Below are 15,923 nucleotides of genomic sequence, written 5' to 3'. Positions count from 1 at the left end.
AGACTGCCCTTAACCAACCCACTGGATGACGTGGGGACTCGAATTGATGACCTGGAGAAGAACGTTGCTGACCTGATGACCCAGGCTGGTATGGAGGAGCAGCAGACTTCTAAGTGACCAAGCCCTCGGGTTAACACATCAGATCGGCTAACTTCACCTGATTTCTGGGACAGAAGATATGCCATGACAAAGGGCTACACAGAGGCTAGTTATTACTGATCTATTGTTGTGTAACATCAGCCTACGGCATTTGCTTAGGTGCTTAGGCATTCACTTTGGTGGATTTTACCATGTAAACAATTGTCACATGGACACAATTCATAATTTTTTCTATAATACAATAAATGTGTATTCACATTTTTTAAAACAATATGATGGGGTTGGATAATTCCAAGTCTTCCCTCTATCTTCCTGTCATCACATCACAACCCATAGCATTTCAGGAGAAACAGGTCACATAGACATACAGATTAAACATAAGGGCCAATTTTCCAGGCCCAGATTAAGTCTAGTCCTGAACTATAACACACTTTCAATGGAGATTCTTCATTGAAAATTATTATTATTAAATCGAGGACTAGCCTCAATCTGGGTCCAAGAATACGGACTGTGAAGTGACAACTATCAATACGAACATGACATTTATTACATAAAGAAGAAACCAAATGATGTTTTTTATAATGGCTGTTGGAAGAAAGAAAAGGTGACTTGGCTATAACATAAAAAAGAGAGCAGGGCCCCTAGATCAGAGCCTGTCTGTAATCCAGTTGTCCAGAATATCTCATACTGAAGGACACAGATTTGCTGCCATCAGGCTCCACACAAAGTACTGGAAAGAGAAGAACCAATCAGTATCTGTATTTTGTGGTAGTCTTTAGGAGATACGACCAGACCTCGTCCCTTTCTCGCCCCTCGGTAAACGGTCTCAACAATGTCAATCATCTCCTGCTTGTCCTCCATGGTCCAGTTGATCTTGTTGTTGTTACCTGTCCCCAGATCTATCATGATGTGCTTGTTCCTGGAACAGTGCCGAGAAGAAATGTTTCAGTTTCACAGAATCATGCAGGACAACAACAACAAAAAGTTGTAGAGCGCTCAGTTAATTGAAGCAGCTTGGGTCTGTTGTACTAAAGGAGAATTGTTCTATTTCTGAAGTAAATCTCTATTTTTGATGGCATGTTTAAATGGCATGCGATTCACTTCCTCATTGCTCATTGTTTAATATCAGGGCATGCAAAAGACACAAACAAAAGCCCCAAAAACACACAAATGTATCCTTTAAGAAACTAACACATTCCCAGTATAGTGATGTAGGGCTTTAGATTTTGTACACATTAAATTGTCATTCTGAAATTGTCAACGTTATATTCCCTTTTGTTCGACTCAAGCTGTTTTTTTGCGACTCAAGCCGTGTCTTTTGCGTGCCCTGATACTGCACAATTGTCACATCCTGACCCTTGTAAGAGGTCATTTTCCATAGTAGAGTGGTCAGGGCGTGACAGGTGGGTGTTTTGGGTGGTTGTGGTTTTCTGTTTCATTGTGGGGTTTTCTAGATTTCTATTTCTATGTTTTTGTTTTATATGTTTTGGCCAGGTATGGTTTCCAATCAGAGGCAGCTGTCTATCGTTGTCTCTGATTGGAAGCCATACTTAGGCAGCCTGTTTTTCATGTGTGGGTGTGGGTAGTTGTTTTCCATTTAGTCAAGTGTACCTTACGGAACTGTTGTCGGTTGTTGTTTTGTTGTTGAAGTGTTTTTCCATTAAATAAAAGAATGAGCACTATACACTCTGCACCTTGGTCTCCTTTAGACGACCCCTGTTACGACAATGAGGAAGTGAATCGCGGCTGGGGTAGGTTTCTCAAAAACAAGCCAAATCACCAAAAAAGTGTCTGGAGCCTTCTACAACATGCCATTTACAAAAATTAATTCTGATTTGTCAATGTGTAGTTCAGACATGTATAATCTATGAACAGAACAACAGTCTTAGCACAATTAGCCATGAAATTCCAAGTTTAAAAGCAACTGTTTACTGGAAGATGTGCGACGCTATTTCCCCAACATTTTCCCACGTGGGCCAACCAACAAGCAACTCCAGTGAGCTTCAGCCGCTCATCATTCGAGTGACAGCTAGCAAGATGCGCACACACAGCAGAGCGAGAGAAAGCAATGACGTGGTGGACATACGCGACTTAGTATGCAATTTTTGGGGACCACTTTTGGCTCGAGGACTACTTTCAGAACTACTGGCTAAATAGTATACAAAAGTACCAGAGAATCTCTAAGACTGAGCATCCCTTTGCTTTCCCCAGCTAGGCTACATGGCATGAGGCCCTGTGTTCTCTAAACCCATTTGCGGAGCCTAGTGAATGTTTCCATCAATTTAGCAAGTCAAAACTAGAGATTGGTTTTCAGGGCTTTGAAGTGAAGGCGGACATGATAACTTGAAACTCACCTGAAGAAGAACATGACAGTGCAAGGGTCATACAACTCGTACATCTTGTTGAAGTCCGGCACCTCTGTGATGTCCACCAAATAGATGACTGCAAAGTTTTTCACCTGTAGGGAGGAATAGTGATGTTTGTACTGTGAAAATAGTAACGTTCAATGAAATGTACTCAAATGTGAAATACAAACATCAACATTGGTACAAAAACATACATTTTATCTTTTCAGCTATGCTGTACAACACCTCGTCCATTTTCATACATGTTGGGTCCCAATCGTGTCCAAACCTAATAACCAGGGCTCTGTCCTCCTCGGATAGAATGGCTTGGTCGACCTGCCAGCCGTTGTGGAGATGCGGCAGCATGTACGACATCTTGCTGCTGCAGTGTCAACACATAACCTGGTAGAGTAAATATTGGGAAATAACATGTTTAGTTAATTGGCAAAAGACTTGATAGATGTGGTAGAGGTCAATGGAAAGCAGACCGTGGGGATAGAAGAACTCCAGATTGGCGCACATGCCCGAACTCTGATCTAAGTGGATACTTGTCAAATCCGTCAAGATTGATGTATTGTAACAGGCCCACAATGTGATTACAAAAAGTCAAATTTTTATACATTTAGAAGTAGTCCCTTTTAAGGTTTAGAAGAAATTACTGCTAAATGCTAACTCCCATTCATATAAGCTGGTAGCATAGCTAGCATAGAGAAATTGGTAGTCAGTCGTTTTTAATTGTAATACAGTTGATTGGTGACGATGACATGTATTGGGATTGACATTAACCTCTATGGGCTATGTGGGACGCAAGCGTCCCACCCCTGGTACACCCAATCAACAACAGGTGAAATATCAAGAGCGCCAAATTTGAAAACAATTAAATGTCATAATTCAAATTTCTCAAACATACAACTATCTTACACCCTTTGAAAGATAAACATCTCCTTAATCTAACCACGTTGTCCGATTTCAAAAAGGCTTTACGGCAAAAGCATAAAGTTAGATTATGTTAGGAGAGTACATTGACAATAGCTGTGTGTAATGTTTTGTCAATTCAAAGACAGGCGTCACCAAAAGCAGAAAACCAGCTAAAATGATGCACTAACCTTTGACAATCTCCATCAGATGACACTCCTAGGACATTATGTTAGACAATGCATGCATTTTTTGTTCTATCAAGTTCATATTTATATCCAAAAACAGCGTTTTACTATGGCGTTGATGTTGAGGAAAGCGTTTCCCTCCAATAACCGCCAGTCAAGCAGCACAACAAATTAAATAATTACTATTCGAAAACATTGGTAAAATATTATATTGTCATTCAAAGAATTATGGATTTACATCTCTTGAACGCAACCGGATTGCCAGATTTAAAAATAACCTTACTGGGAAATCACACTTTGCAATAATCTGAGCACTGCGCCCAGAAAAATACGCTTTGCGATACAGACTAACCGCCATGTTGGAGAGATCTAAAATCGAAAATACTATGTAAATAATCCATTACCTTTGATTCTCTTCATCAGATGTCACTTCCAGGAATCCCAGGTCCATAACAAATGTAGTTTTGTTCGAAAAAGCTCATAATTTATGTCCAAAAAGCTCCGTGTTGTTAGCACATGATCTATGCCAGCCGGACTTCTCGTCATGAACGAGGGGAAAAAAAATATTTACTTTCGTTCAAACATGTCAAACGTTGTATAGCATAAATCATTAGTGCCTTTTTTAACCAGAACATGAATAATATTCAAGGCGGACGTTTATGCATTCTCTTTTAAAACGTTTTGGAACGAGAGTACCCAACATGAACTCGCACGCCAGAGTCTAATCGGCCACCACCGTTCCAAGGCTCTTGTTCGTTCAGTTCTCACAGTATAAGACTCAAAACACTTTCTAAAGACTGGTGACATCTAGTGGAAGCCATAGGAAGTGCTCAACAATTAATAAGCCCCTGTGTGTTTCAATGGCATAGGCTTAAAGGTAATTCAACACATCAGGTATCCACTTCCTGTCAGAATTTGTCTCAGGGTTTTGACTGCCATATGAGTTCTGTTATACTTACAGACACCATTCAAACAGTTTTAGAAAATTCAGAGTGTTTTCTATCCAAACCTGAACAATAATATGCATATTCTAGCTTCTGAGTTGGTGTAGGAGGCAGTTAAAAATAGGCACATATTTTTTCCCCAAATTCTCAATACTGCCCCCTAGCCCCAAGAGGCTGACCACATTTAGTCGACTGGTCACCCACTCATTCAAGGGTTTTTCTTTATTTTTTTAATTATTTTCTACATTGTAGTGAAGACATTGAAACTATGTAATAACACATATAGAATCATGTACATTTTATTTTTTCAAAGTAACCACCCTTTGCCTTGATGACAGCTTTGCACACTCTTGGCATTCTCTCAACCAGCTTCACCTGGAATGTTTTTCCAACAGTCTTGAAGAAGTTCCCACATATGCTAAGCACTTGTTGGCTGATTTTCCTTTGCTCTGTAGTCCAACTCATCCCAAACCATCTCAATTGGGTAGAGGTCAGGTGATTGTGGAGGCCAGGTCATATGATGCAGCACTCCATCACTCTCCTTCTTGGTCAAATAACCCTTACACAGCCTGGAGGTGTGTTGGGTCATTGTCCTGTTGAAAAACAAATGATAGTCCCACTAAGCCCAAACCAGATGGGATTGCGTATTGCTGCAGAATGCTGTGGTAGCCATACTGGTTAAGTGTGCCTTGAACTCTAAATAAATCACTGACAGTGTCACCAGCAAAGCACCCCCAAAACCATCACATCGCCTCCTCCATGCTTCACAGTGGGAACCACACATGCTGAGATCATCCGTTCAGCTACTCTGCGTCTCACAAAAACACGGCGGTTGGAATCAAAAATCTCAAATTTGAACTCATCAGGTCAAAGCACAGATTTCCACCGGTCTAATGTCCATTGCTCATGTTTCTTGACCCAAGTAAGTCTCTTCTTCTTGTTGGTGTCCTTTAGTAGTGGTTTCTTTGCAGTAATTCAACCACGAAGGCCTGATTCACACAGTCTCCTCTGAACAGTTGATGTTGAGATGTGTCTGTTACTTGAACTCTGTGAAGCATTTATTTGGGCTGCAATCTGAGGTGCAGTTAAATCTAATGAACTTATCCTCTGCAGTAACAGTAACTCTGGGTCTTCCTTTCCTGTGGCCGTCCTCATGAGAGACAGTTTCATCATAGTGCTTGATGGTTTTTGTGACTGCACTTGAAGAAACTTTCAAAGTTCTTGAAATTTTCCAGATTGACTGACTTTCATTTCTTAAAGTAATGATGGACTGTCGTTTCTCTTAGCTTATTTGAGCTGTTCTTGCCATAATGTGGACTTGGTCTTTTACCAAATAGGACTATTCCTTCTCTGTACGTTCCTAGTCTGGGATTGTGTCTTGTAAAAAAAAATTAAAGACTAACGTTTACGGTGTACAGCGTAGTAGCTAGCTAACAGAGGAACATTTTCTTTACCACCCAGTTACTCTACCATGCACCTTAGAGGCTACGGCCCTATGCACATCGTCATGGAACACCAGTCATTTTAATAGTGTTTATATACTGTTTTACCCACTTCATATGAACAGTATATATCGTATTCTAGTCAAGGCCTATCCTATTTAACTACTGCCGTAGCTACATATTCTAACCATATTGTCTATACATCTCATCACACACATACTGTCACGTCCTGACCAGTAGAGGGAGTATTAGTTATTGTAGTTTGGTCAGGACGTGGCAGAGGGTATTTGTTTTATGTGGTTCGGGGGTTATGTGTATAGTAGAGGGGTGTTTTATTTATGTGTTCCGGGGTTTTGGTGTATGTTCTGGTTTTTGTATTCTAGGGTTTTTCTAGTGGTTATATTTCTTTGTGGTCTGTGTGGCTCTCGATCAGGAACAGCTGTTCATCGTTGTTCCTGATTGAGAGTCATATTTAAAGAGCTTGTTTTCACTTGTTTGTTTGTGGGTAGTTGTTTTAGCACTGCTTTTAGTTAGCCTGCTAAACTGTTCCTGTCGTTCTTTATTGTTTTTTCGGGTTCACTTTAATAAATAAGTATGAGTATTCACGTACCCGCTGCGCCTTGGTCTCATCTATACGACAGCCCAAAATGACAAAGTGAAAACATGTTCTTAGGAATGTTTGCAAATTCATTAAAAATAAAAGTATTCAGACCTTTGCTATGAGACTCAAAGTTGAGCTCAGGTGCATCCTGTTTCCATCAGTGATGTAAAGTACTTAAGTAAAAATACTTGAAAGAACTAATTAAGTAGTTGTTTTCGGTATCTGTACTTTATTTTATTTTACTTCACTTCATTCCTAAAGAAAATACGTGTACTTTTTACTCAATACATTTTCCCTGACACCCACATTTAAATGTTAAATGCTTAGCAGTACAGAAAATGGTCCAATTGTTTGTAAATGATGTCTGAGTGATGGGAGTGTGTCCCTGGCAATTGTGCCGTCTGGTTTGCTTAATATAAGGAATTTTTAATTATTTGTACTTTTACTTTTTATACTTAAGTATAGTTGAGCAATTACATTTACTTTTGATACTTAAGTACATTGAAAACCAAATACTTCTACTCAAGTAGTATTTTACTGGGTAACTTTTACTTGAGTCATTTTCTATTAGGGTATCTTTACTTTTACTCAAGTATGACAATTGGGTACCTTTTCCACCACTGGTTTCCATTGATCATCCTTGAGATGTTTCTACAACTTCATTGGAGTCCACCTGTGGTAAATTCAATTGCTTGGACATGATTTGGAAAGGCATAGTCCTGTCTATATTAAAGTCCCACAGTTGACAGTGCATGTCAGAGTAAAAACCAAGCCATGATGTCGAAGGAATTGCCTGTGGAGCTCCGAGACAGGATTGTGTCGAGGCTCAGATCTGGGGAAGGGAACCAAAAAATAGCTGCAGCATTGAAGGTCCCCAACAACACAGTGGCCTCCATCATTCTTAAATGGAAGAAGTTTGGAGCCACCAAGACTCTTCCTAGAGCTGGCCACCCGGCCAAACTGAGCAATCGGGGGAGAAGGGCCTTGGTTAGGGAGGTGACTAAGAACCCGATGGTCACTCTGACAGAGCTCCAGAGTTCCTCTGTAGAGATGGGAGAACCTTCCAGATGGACAATCGTCTCTGCAGCACTCCACCAATCAGGCCTTTATGGTAGTGTGGCCAGACGGAAGCCACCCCTCAGTAAAAGGCACATGACAGCCAGCTTGGTATTTGCCAAAAGGCACCTAAAGGACTCAGACCATGAAAAACAAGATAGAAACCAGCTTCTCTGGTCTGATGAAACCAAGATTGAACTCTTTGGCCTGAATGCCAAGCCTCACTTCTGGAAGAAACCTGGCACCATCCTGGCCTCCTCCCTAAGTTTTTTTTTTCTCACCGCTTTAGCACACTCCGCCAAGATGTCCTAGCCGTGTCTGAATCCTGGCTTAGGAAGGGCACCAACAATTGTGAAATTTCCATCCCCAACTACGTTTTCCACCAAGATAGAACTGCCAAAGGGGGTGGAGTTGCAATTTACAACAGAGACAGCCTGCAGAGTTCTGTCATGCTATCCAGGTCTGTGCCTAAACAGTTCGAGCTTCTACTTTTAAAAATCCACCTTTCCAGAAATAAGTCTCTCACTGTTCCCGCTTGTTATAGACCCCCCTCAGCCCCCAGCTGTGCCCTGGACCCCATATGTGAATTAATCGCCCCCCATTTATCTTCAGAGTTTATACTGTTAGGTGACATAAACTGGGATATGCTTAACACCCCGGCCGTCCTACAATCTAAGCCAGATGCCCTCAATCTCACACAAATTATCATGGAACCTACCAGGTACAACCCTAAATCCGTAAACACGGGCACCCTCATAGATATCATCCTGACCAACCTGCCCTCTAAATACACCTCTGCTGTCTTCAACCAGGATCTCAGCGATCACTGCCTCATTGCCTGCATCCGTAAATGGGTCCTGGAACGAATTGCAAAAATCACTGAAGCTGGAGACATATCTCCCTCACTAACTTTAAGCATCAGCTGTCAGAGCAGCTTACAGATCACTGCACCTGTACATAGCCCGTCTATAATTTAGCCCATACAACTCCCTCTTCCCCTACTGTATTTATTTATTTTGCTCCTTTGCACCCCATTATTTCTATTTCTACTTTGCACTTTCTTCCACTGCAAATCTACCATTCCAGTGTTTTACTTGCTATATTGTATTTACTTTGCCACCATGGCCTTTTTTTGCCTTTACCTCCCTTATCTCACCTCATTTGCTCACATTGTATATAGACTTATTTTTCTACTGTATTATTGACTGTATGTTTGTTTTACTCCATGTGTAACTCTGTGTTGTTGTATGTGTCGAACTGCTTTGTTTTATCTTGGCCAGGTCGCAATTGTAAATGAGAACTTGTTCTCAACTTGCCTACCTGGTTAAATAAGGGAGTTAAGGCAATAAATAGGCCATGGTGGTGAAGTAATTACAATATAGCAATTAAACACTGGAATAGTAGATGTGCAGAAAATGAATGTGCAAGTAGAGATACTTGGGTGCAAAGGAGCAAGATAAATAAATAAATACAGTATGGGGATGAGGTAGATAGATGGGCTGTTTACAGATGGGCTATGTACAGGTGCAGTGATCTGTGAGCTGCTCTGACAGCTGGTGCTTAAAGCTAGTGAGGGAGATATGAGTCTCCAGCTTCAGTGATTTTTGCAGTTCGTTCCAGTCATTGGCAGCAGAGAACTGGAAGGAAAGGCGACCAAAGGAGGAATTGGCTTTGGGGGTGACCAGTGAGATATACCTGCTGGAGTGCGTGCTACGAGTGGGTGCTGCTATGGTGACCAGTGAGCTGAGATACGGCGGGGCTTTACCTAGCAGAGACTTGTAGATAACCTGTAGCCAGTGGGTTTGGCGACGAGTATGAAGCGAGGGCCACCCAACGAGAGCGTACAGGTCGCAGTGGTGGGTAGTGTATGGGGCTTTAGTGACAAAACGGATGGCACTGTGATAGACTGCATCAAATTCGTTGAGTAGAGTGTTGGAGGCTATTTTATAGATGACATTGCCAAAGTCGAGGATCGGTAGGATGGTGAGTTTTACGAGGGTATGTTTGGCAGCATGAGTGAAGGATGCGTTGTTGCGATATAGGAAGCTGATTCTAGATTTAATTTTGGATTGGAGATGCTTAATGTGAGTTTGGAAGGAGAGTTTACAGTCTAACCAGACACCTAGGTATTTGTAGTTGTCCACATATTCTAAGTCAGAGCCGTCCAGAGTAGTGATGCTGGACGGGCGGGCAGTGATCGATTGAATAGCATGCATTTAGTTTTACTTGCATTTAAGAGCAGTTGGAGGCCACGGAAGGAGAGTTGTATGGCATTGAAGCTCGTCTGGAGGTTAGTTAACACAGTGTCCAAAGAGGGGCCAGAAGTATACAGAATGGTGTCGTCTGCGTATTTGACACACTGAACTCTATCAGAGTAGTTGGTAAACCAGGCGAGGCAATCATTTGAGAAACCAGCTGAACATACATCTACCATGCCACCACGCCAATGAAAATTTAGCATGCTGAATATACACTGCTCAAAAAAATAAAGGGAACACTTAAACAACACAATGTAACTCCAAGTCAATCACACTTCTGTGAAATCATACTGTCCACTTAGGAAGCAACACTGATTGACAATAAATTTCACATGCTGTTGTGCAAATGGAATAGACAACAGGTGGAAATTATAGGCAATTAGCAAGACACCCCCAATAAAGGAGTGGTTTTGCAGGTGGGGACCACAGACCACTTCTCAGTTCCTATGCTTCCTGGCTGATGTTTTGGTCACTTTTGAATGCTGGCGGTGCTTTCACTCTAGTGGTAGCATGAGACAGAGTCTACAACCCACACAAGTGGCTCAGGTAGTGCAGCTCATCCAGGATGGCACATCAATGCGAGCTGTGGCAAGAAGGTTTGCTGTGTCTGTCAGCGTAGTGTCCAGAGCATGGAGGCGCTACCAGGAGACAGGCCAGTACATCAGGAGACGTGGAGGAGGCCGTAGGAGGGCAACAACCCAGCAGCAGGACCGCTACCTCCGCCTTTGTGCAAGGAGGAGCAGGAGAAGCACTGCCAGAGCCCTGCAAAATGACCTCCAGCAGGCCACAAATGTGCATGTGTCTGCTCAGACGGTCAGAAACAGACTCCATGAGGGTGGTATGAGGGCCCGACGTCCACAGGTGGGGGTTGTGCTTACAGCCCAACACCGTGCAGGACGTTTGGCATTTGCCAGAGAACACCAAGATTGGCAAATTCGCCACTTGCGCCCTGTGCTCTTCACAGATGAAAGCAGGTTCACACTGAGCACGTGACAGACGTGACAGAGTCTGGAGACGCCGTGGGGAACGTTCTGCTGCGTGCAACATCCTCCAGCATGACCGGTTTGGCGGTGGGTCAGTCATGGTGTGGGGTGGCATTTCTTTGGGGGGGCCGCACAGCCCTCCATGTGCTCGCCAGAGGTAGCCTGACTGCCATTAGGTACCGAGATGAGATCCTCAGACCCCTTGTGAGACCATATGCTGGTGCGGTTGGCCCTGGGTTCCTCCTAATGCAAGACAATGCTAGACCTCATTTGGCTGGAGTGTGTCAGCAGTTCCTGCAAGAGGAAGGCATTGATGCTATGGACTGGCCCGCCCGTTCCCCAGACCTGAATCCAATTGAGCACATCTGGGACATCATGTCTCGCTCCATCCACCAACGCCACGTTGCACCACAGACTGTCCAGGAGTTGGCGGATGCTTTAGTCCAGGTCTGGGAGGAGATCCCTCAGGAGACCATCCGCCACTTCATCAGGAGCATGCCCAGGCGTTGTAGGGAGGTCATACAGGCACGTGGAGGCCACACACACTACTGAGCCTCATTTTGACTTGTTTTAAGGACATTACATCAAAGTTGGATCAGCCTGTAGTGTGGTTTTCCACTTTAATTTTGAGTGACTCCAAATCCAGACCTCCATGGGTTAATAAATTGGATTTCCATTGATTATTTTTGTGTGATTTTGTTGTCAGCACATTCAACTATGTAAAGAAAAAAGTATTTAATAAGATTATTTATTTCATTCAGATCTAGGATGTGTTGTTTAAGTGTTCCCTTTATTTTTTTGAGCAGTATATATTTATCATTGTCACAGTTAAAAATATGCATTATGTTTTCATTGTTTCATTCACACTTGCACTTCTGGATTCCGGAGCTTAAGAATTTCACTGTACACTGCAACTACATCTGTGACCCTGTGCATGTGACTAAATACAAATCTAATCTAATACTTTCAATCTAGACTGCCACTTTGTTGAAGTGACATCAAAATGAGGAGTGTTTGTACAAAACAAGGTCATCGGTTTCTGGGACCAATCAGAACGGCTAGAATGAGTTCTAGAAATCGTCGAGGAGGCACTCAGATCCAGACTCATTGCGGAGAAAAAAAATGAACGTCCATGGGCGTGGAGTAGCAAGAAGTTTGGATAGCCAGGGGTGAGTTCAGTTCGCTTGAACGTTTGCTACGTTTCGGAACAGTTTGTACTGACCAACACCTTTTCCCAAAATGTTCTTATACGTTCTTGAACAGACTTCGACATAAGTTTGCTCCATTGGGTGTGTGTGCCTTGGTATGGCTTCAAGCAATGAATTACGTATTTAAAGCGCAGCTGTGCATTTTGAACCCACAACCCAACCCTTCCACATTTTTCAACTGTCCATTCAGTACAGCACCATTTCCGTTCACTTGAATCTTCTATTACCTTTTAATGTATGCAGCCCAGGCAAATTTTTACACTCCTCAGAGGGGCGTTTCTCCATCCCACTGGGGTCCAATGGCAGCTGAATAGAGGGGTCTAGCTAAATCTCAGACTGGGCAGCAGTTTAGGCCTGTGCTAGAGCTGCCTGCTCTCATTACTTATGGAAGGCTGCCCGGGCCTCCCACTCTTTGTTAGCCTCCACGGCCACATTAAAGGCCACCTCAAGCGTCATCTTGCTCTGCAGCGCTGTAGATGGATTATCTTTTATTTTTTAATTTAACCTTCATTTTATAAAACATGGGGAGACTTCAGGGGTGTGTGCTTAGTCCCCTCTTGTACTCCCTATTCACCCATGCACGACTTCAATGCCAAGTTTGCTGATGACACGACGGTAGTAGGCCTGATCACTGACGATGAGGCAGCCTATAGGGAGCAGGTCAGACCTGGCATAGGCCCTCAGATCCTCAAAAAGTTGTACAGTTGCACCATTTTGACTGGCTGCTTCCCCACTTGGTACGGCACCCGACTGCAAGGCACTACAGTGCCAAGTATGGTACAGTACATTACTGGGGCCGAGCTCCCTGTCATCCAGGACAACTATACCAGGTGGTGTCAGAAGAAGGCCCCAAAAATTGTCAAAGACTCCAGCCACCCAAGCCATAGACTGTTCTCTATGTCTGGAACCAACAGGACCCTGAACAGCTTCCCCTAAGCAGTTCTACCCAACCTTTTCCGTTTACTGTACCACCAACAGAATTTTGCTCTACCCGGAGTACCACTGCCCTAAGCCTGCTAAACTTTAATGCTAAATAGCTAATTAAATGGCTACCCGGACTACCTGCATTGACCCTTTTTTGCAGTCTACGCACACACATTGGACTCTACCCACACATACTTGCACCCCAACACACATATTTACCTAACTCAGTACACAGAAGGAATTTCCAGTTAGCCTTTGCTGAGACCGGGTGTCGTAAATGTCTTAAGGTTAGTAATGATGTTCGGTACAGGGTGAGTTTTTGGAAAAGGGCTTTATAAATGAAAACACAGCAATGTATCGATGTACATGATATCAAAGGGGGGCAAAAAAATACATTCTGGTAGAGAATGCTAAAATGAGTACAAAACCTGCTGCCCCGATGCAGTTCATCCAACAGCTTTAATGAAGTGGCAGCTGCGCTCATATAGAGTAGCCACTCTCTGCGTGGTCTTGCCTGTGTAGATGCCGTTGCAGTAAATACATTTAAATGTTGTGGTCTTGAGGATGGCGTGGACAGGATGCAGTGCTTCCCACTCAGATGGGCCTGGTAGCTCTCCACTGTGACACACTTCTCTTCACTGAAGGGGCAGTCATTTTACTGGAGTTCAAACACACTTCCTGTTTACGACCAGGCTGCATCTTGAGGAAGATCAGGTCCAGGGAGTTGGTAACCACTGCAAGTTTCAGCTCTGCGTCTCCTAGGATGTCTTTGGGGGCCATGGTGTTGATGTCAAAGTTGGGGAACAGAAGGTTACTGCTGTCATCTGTGTAGAGTCTATACTCCAACCTCACAAAGTCACAGTTGGCCTTCTGTGTGTGGTTGTCTTGTGTGTTCAATCAGTTGTTGGGTGGAGTAGAACATCCCAGCACAGTAGAGACAAGTTGAGCCCATGCAGCAGGTTTTCAAAGAGGCCCTTCTCAGACAGGAGGATCTTACAACACATTTGACAGTCATCTTCCTGAGGAAGGGAGCGCGACGCAGCCAGGCACATCACTACCCAAATCACATATACACCACAGATTAAACATATGTGCTAATTTTCCAGATTAAGCCACCCTGAACTGAAACACTTTCAATTGAGATTAATTGTGAATGATTAAAAAATATATATATATTAAATCGAGGACTAGCCTTAATCTGAGTCTGGGAATACAGGCTGTGAAGTGATAGCTAAATGGCAGTATCAAATATGAACACCACATTAAATACAAAAATAACAAATGGTTTTAATAACTGCGATGGAAAAAAGGTGACTTGTCTGTAACATAATGAGAGCCTGTCTGAAGTCCAGCTGTTCAGAAAGTCTAATATTGAAAAGACAGATTTGCTCCCATTGGGCATCACACAAAGCAATGCGAAGAACCAATCAGTATCTGTATTTTGTGGAGTAGTCCTTCGGAGATACGACCAGACCTCGTCCCTTTCTCGCCCCTCGGTAAACGGTCTCAACAATGTCAATCATCTCCTGCTTGTCCTCCATGGTCCAGTTGATCTTGTTGTTGTTACCTGTCCCCAGATCTATCATGATGTGCTTGTTCCTGGAACAGCGCAGAAGTCGAGAGAAGGAATATTTTAGTTTCACAGTCATGCAAGACTAAAACAGCAGCGTGGGACTGTTAAAGCTGAGCATACCTTTGCTTTTCACAACTTGCCTATATGGCCTGTGTTCACAACACCCATTTTTGTTGAACATTTGCATTAATTTAGCAAGTCATAACTAGAGATTGGTTGCAGGGCTCTGAAGTGAAGGCGGACATGATAACTTGAAACTCACCTGAAGAAGAACATGACAGTGCAAGGATCATACAACTCGTACATCTTGTTGAAGTCCGGCACCTCTGTGATGTCCACCAAATAGATGACTGCAAAGTTTTTCACCTGTAGGGAGGAATAGTGATGTTTGTACTGTAAAAATAGCAACGTTCAATGAAACGTTGAAAAAATTGATTTCAAAAATGTGAAATACAAACATCAACTTTGGTACAATAACATATATTTTACCTTTTCAGCTATGCTGTACAACACCTCGTCCATTTTCATACATGTTGGGTCCCAATCGTGTCCAAACCTAATAACCAGGGCTCTGTCCTCCTCGGATAGAATGGCTTGGTCGACCTGCCAGCCGTTGTGGAGATGCGGTAGCATGTACGACATCTTGCTGCTGCAGTGTTAGCACGTATCTCCTGGAAGAGGCATGTTGGAAAGTAACACGTTTAACGTTAAAATGACTTAGTTTTTCGGAGAAATATAAAAATGTTGTTACTAACTATATTTGACAGCGGAACACCCGTTTCTTTAGATAGAAATTAGATAACTGAGGCTAAAAGCGAGAAAGCACTATTGCCACGGTTGGAAGCCTAGCTAGATAACGTTAGCTAGCACTGGCATGGAAATTTCCAGAAAGTCAAAGTTGAAAGAACTCAAGTAAAATTACAGCATTGAAAATATAGAAGTACTAAGGTTTCAAAAACACGCTTACCGTATGAAATTATTCAAGCCCCAAAGCGTGAATTGAAACAAACCGGTAGTCTGGGTCTGTCAGTGAAAAGACGAACAAAAAAAAGAAAGTGGCTTCTATTTTGGTCGTGTAGTTATAACAGCCAAAGTCATAAACCCCGCCTATTTCTACAATTTATCTTTTTAACATTTGATTTTAACCGTCACCTTAACCACACTGCTAAGCCTAACCTTAAATTACGACCAAAAGCGACTTTATTTTTTCCAGGGATTTTTACGATATAGAAAATGTTAACTTTGTAACTATAGTGGAAATCCTGTTGATTACGTCACTAATAAACGACAATATGAATGCACGGCGCATACCAGACGAGTCAGTAAATGCATAGAACAATGAGACAGATATTTCACCGGATGTATAAATGTGAAGCATCCGCTTGGC

General features: G+C 42.7%; 1 protein-coding gene and 1 pseudogene across 1 annotated transcript; both read right to left on the bottom strand.

Moving 5' to 3' along the window:
* Window positions 1–833: 833 nt before the first annotated feature.
* Window positions 834–2,829, bottom strand: LOC106588575 (thioredoxin-like protein 4A; annotated as a pseudogene).
* A 10,446-nt stretch (window positions 2,830–13,275) lies between these two features.
* LOC106588588 (thioredoxin-like protein 4A) lies at window positions 13,276–15,820 on the bottom strand. Its single transcript, XM_014177738.2, has 4 exons — window positions 15,504–15,820; window positions 15,026–15,207; window positions 14,799–14,902; window positions 13,276–14,562 (listed from the first exon to the last, which is right to left on the bottom strand). Exons 2-4 carry the CDS (start codon window positions 15,176–15,178, stop codon window positions 14,391–14,393), a joined length of 429 nt encoding a protein of 142 aa, XP_014033213.1. The 5' UTR covers window positions 15,179–15,207; window positions 15,504–15,820; the 3' UTR covers window positions 13,276–14,390.
* Between the last annotated feature and the right edge of the window lie 103 nt (window positions 15,821–15,923).

Source organism: Salmo salar, chromosome ssa27 (genome assembly GCF_905237065.1).
Source record: "Salmo salar chromosome ssa27, Ssal_v3.1, whole genome shotgun sequence".
Classification (NCBI taxonomy): Eukaryota; Metazoa; Chordata; class Actinopteri; order Salmoniformes; family Salmonidae; genus Salmo; species Salmo salar.
This window is presented reverse-complemented; position numbering and strand designations above follow the sequence as displayed.